Here is a 992-nt window from a genome sequence, read left to right on the forward strand (position 1 = left end):
TGACTCCAAATTTTGTTCTTGAAAGTATTTAATTTGCTCTTTTAGAGCACAAATAGCACTATTTTTCTCACTTATTTCACTTTCTACTTTCCTTACTTCCTTTTTCAACTCATTGTTTTGTTTCTCTACTGTATTAATTTTTTCTGTATAATGTTTATTGTCCTTCTCTTTCATCATAAGCTGGAAATTTAATTTATTAGCAAAATTAAAATATATTCTATGAATTTTATTCAATGTAGTCTTTTTCCTACATTGTGGACAGGTTTTTGATGTGCATAAAGAAAATTTAAAATTTCTTAAAATATAAGAAATGTAAACATTATTTATTAAAGTAAAAATATTATTTTATTTTGAAATTTAATGTGAAACATTCTTACCCTTCTAGCCATTGAGTTACACAAGCAAAGTGAAAAATATGTCCACATGGTATATGAAAAACATCATCAGAAGGTACTAACAAATCACTGCATATTACACAAACAATATTCATTTTGTACCTAACTGAATAAGATGTGTAAATGCGAAACTATAGATAAGCACTTATACGCTACATACAGAGTTATCACTGATATTTTTCGTTAATACTATGTTATGGACTTCAACTTAACGTACTTCAAACATTACTTTAAAATAAATTTAACGCACTATTCTTCCACAAAAAGGCACGCCGTGTTTACATCCCCACTCCTGTTGTACACAGCTAACTCTCCTATGATCGTATGCAGTGATCGCCATTGGCTGAAAACTGACGAAGATGACGGGGCATAGCGAGACGGAATTGAGACAGAATAATAGCAGCATCGGCGTAGATTTCCAATTTAAATGTTAGCTACTATCACACAGAATCACCAGCATTTTGATTTGAAGACTACGCTCATGCTGCCATTAATTTGTCTTATTCGGCCTTGCTAGGTTCCATCGTTGATCTGCGTCACTATCTTCGGCCAATGGCGATCACTACCTGTGATCATAGGAGAGTTAACGGACTACAA

At 32.6% G+C, this 992-nt stretch overlaps 1 protein-coding gene across 1 annotated transcript; it reads right to left on the minus strand.

Moving 5' to 3' along the window:
• Positions 1–3: 3 nt before the first annotated feature.
• LOC108554725 (E3 ubiquitin-protein ligase TRAIP-like) lies at positions 4–504 on the minus strand (the record flags this gene model as incomplete). Its single annotated transcript, XM_017910099.1, has 2 exons — positions 378–504; positions 4–295 (listed from the first exon to the last, which is right to left on the minus strand). Coding segments are annotated over exons 1-2 (405 nt in total), but the record flags the coding sequence as incomplete, so codon positions are not given.
• Positions 505–992: the final 488 nt, after the last annotated feature.

This window comes from Eufriesea mexicana, unplaced genomic scaffold (genome assembly GCF_001483705.2).
Source record: "Eufriesea mexicana isolate 0111107269 unplaced genomic scaffold, ASM148370v2 scaffold80505, whole genome shotgun sequence".
In the NCBI taxonomy this organism is placed as follows: domain Eukaryota; kingdom Metazoa; phylum Arthropoda; class Insecta; order Hymenoptera; family Apidae; genus Eufriesea; species Eufriesea mexicana.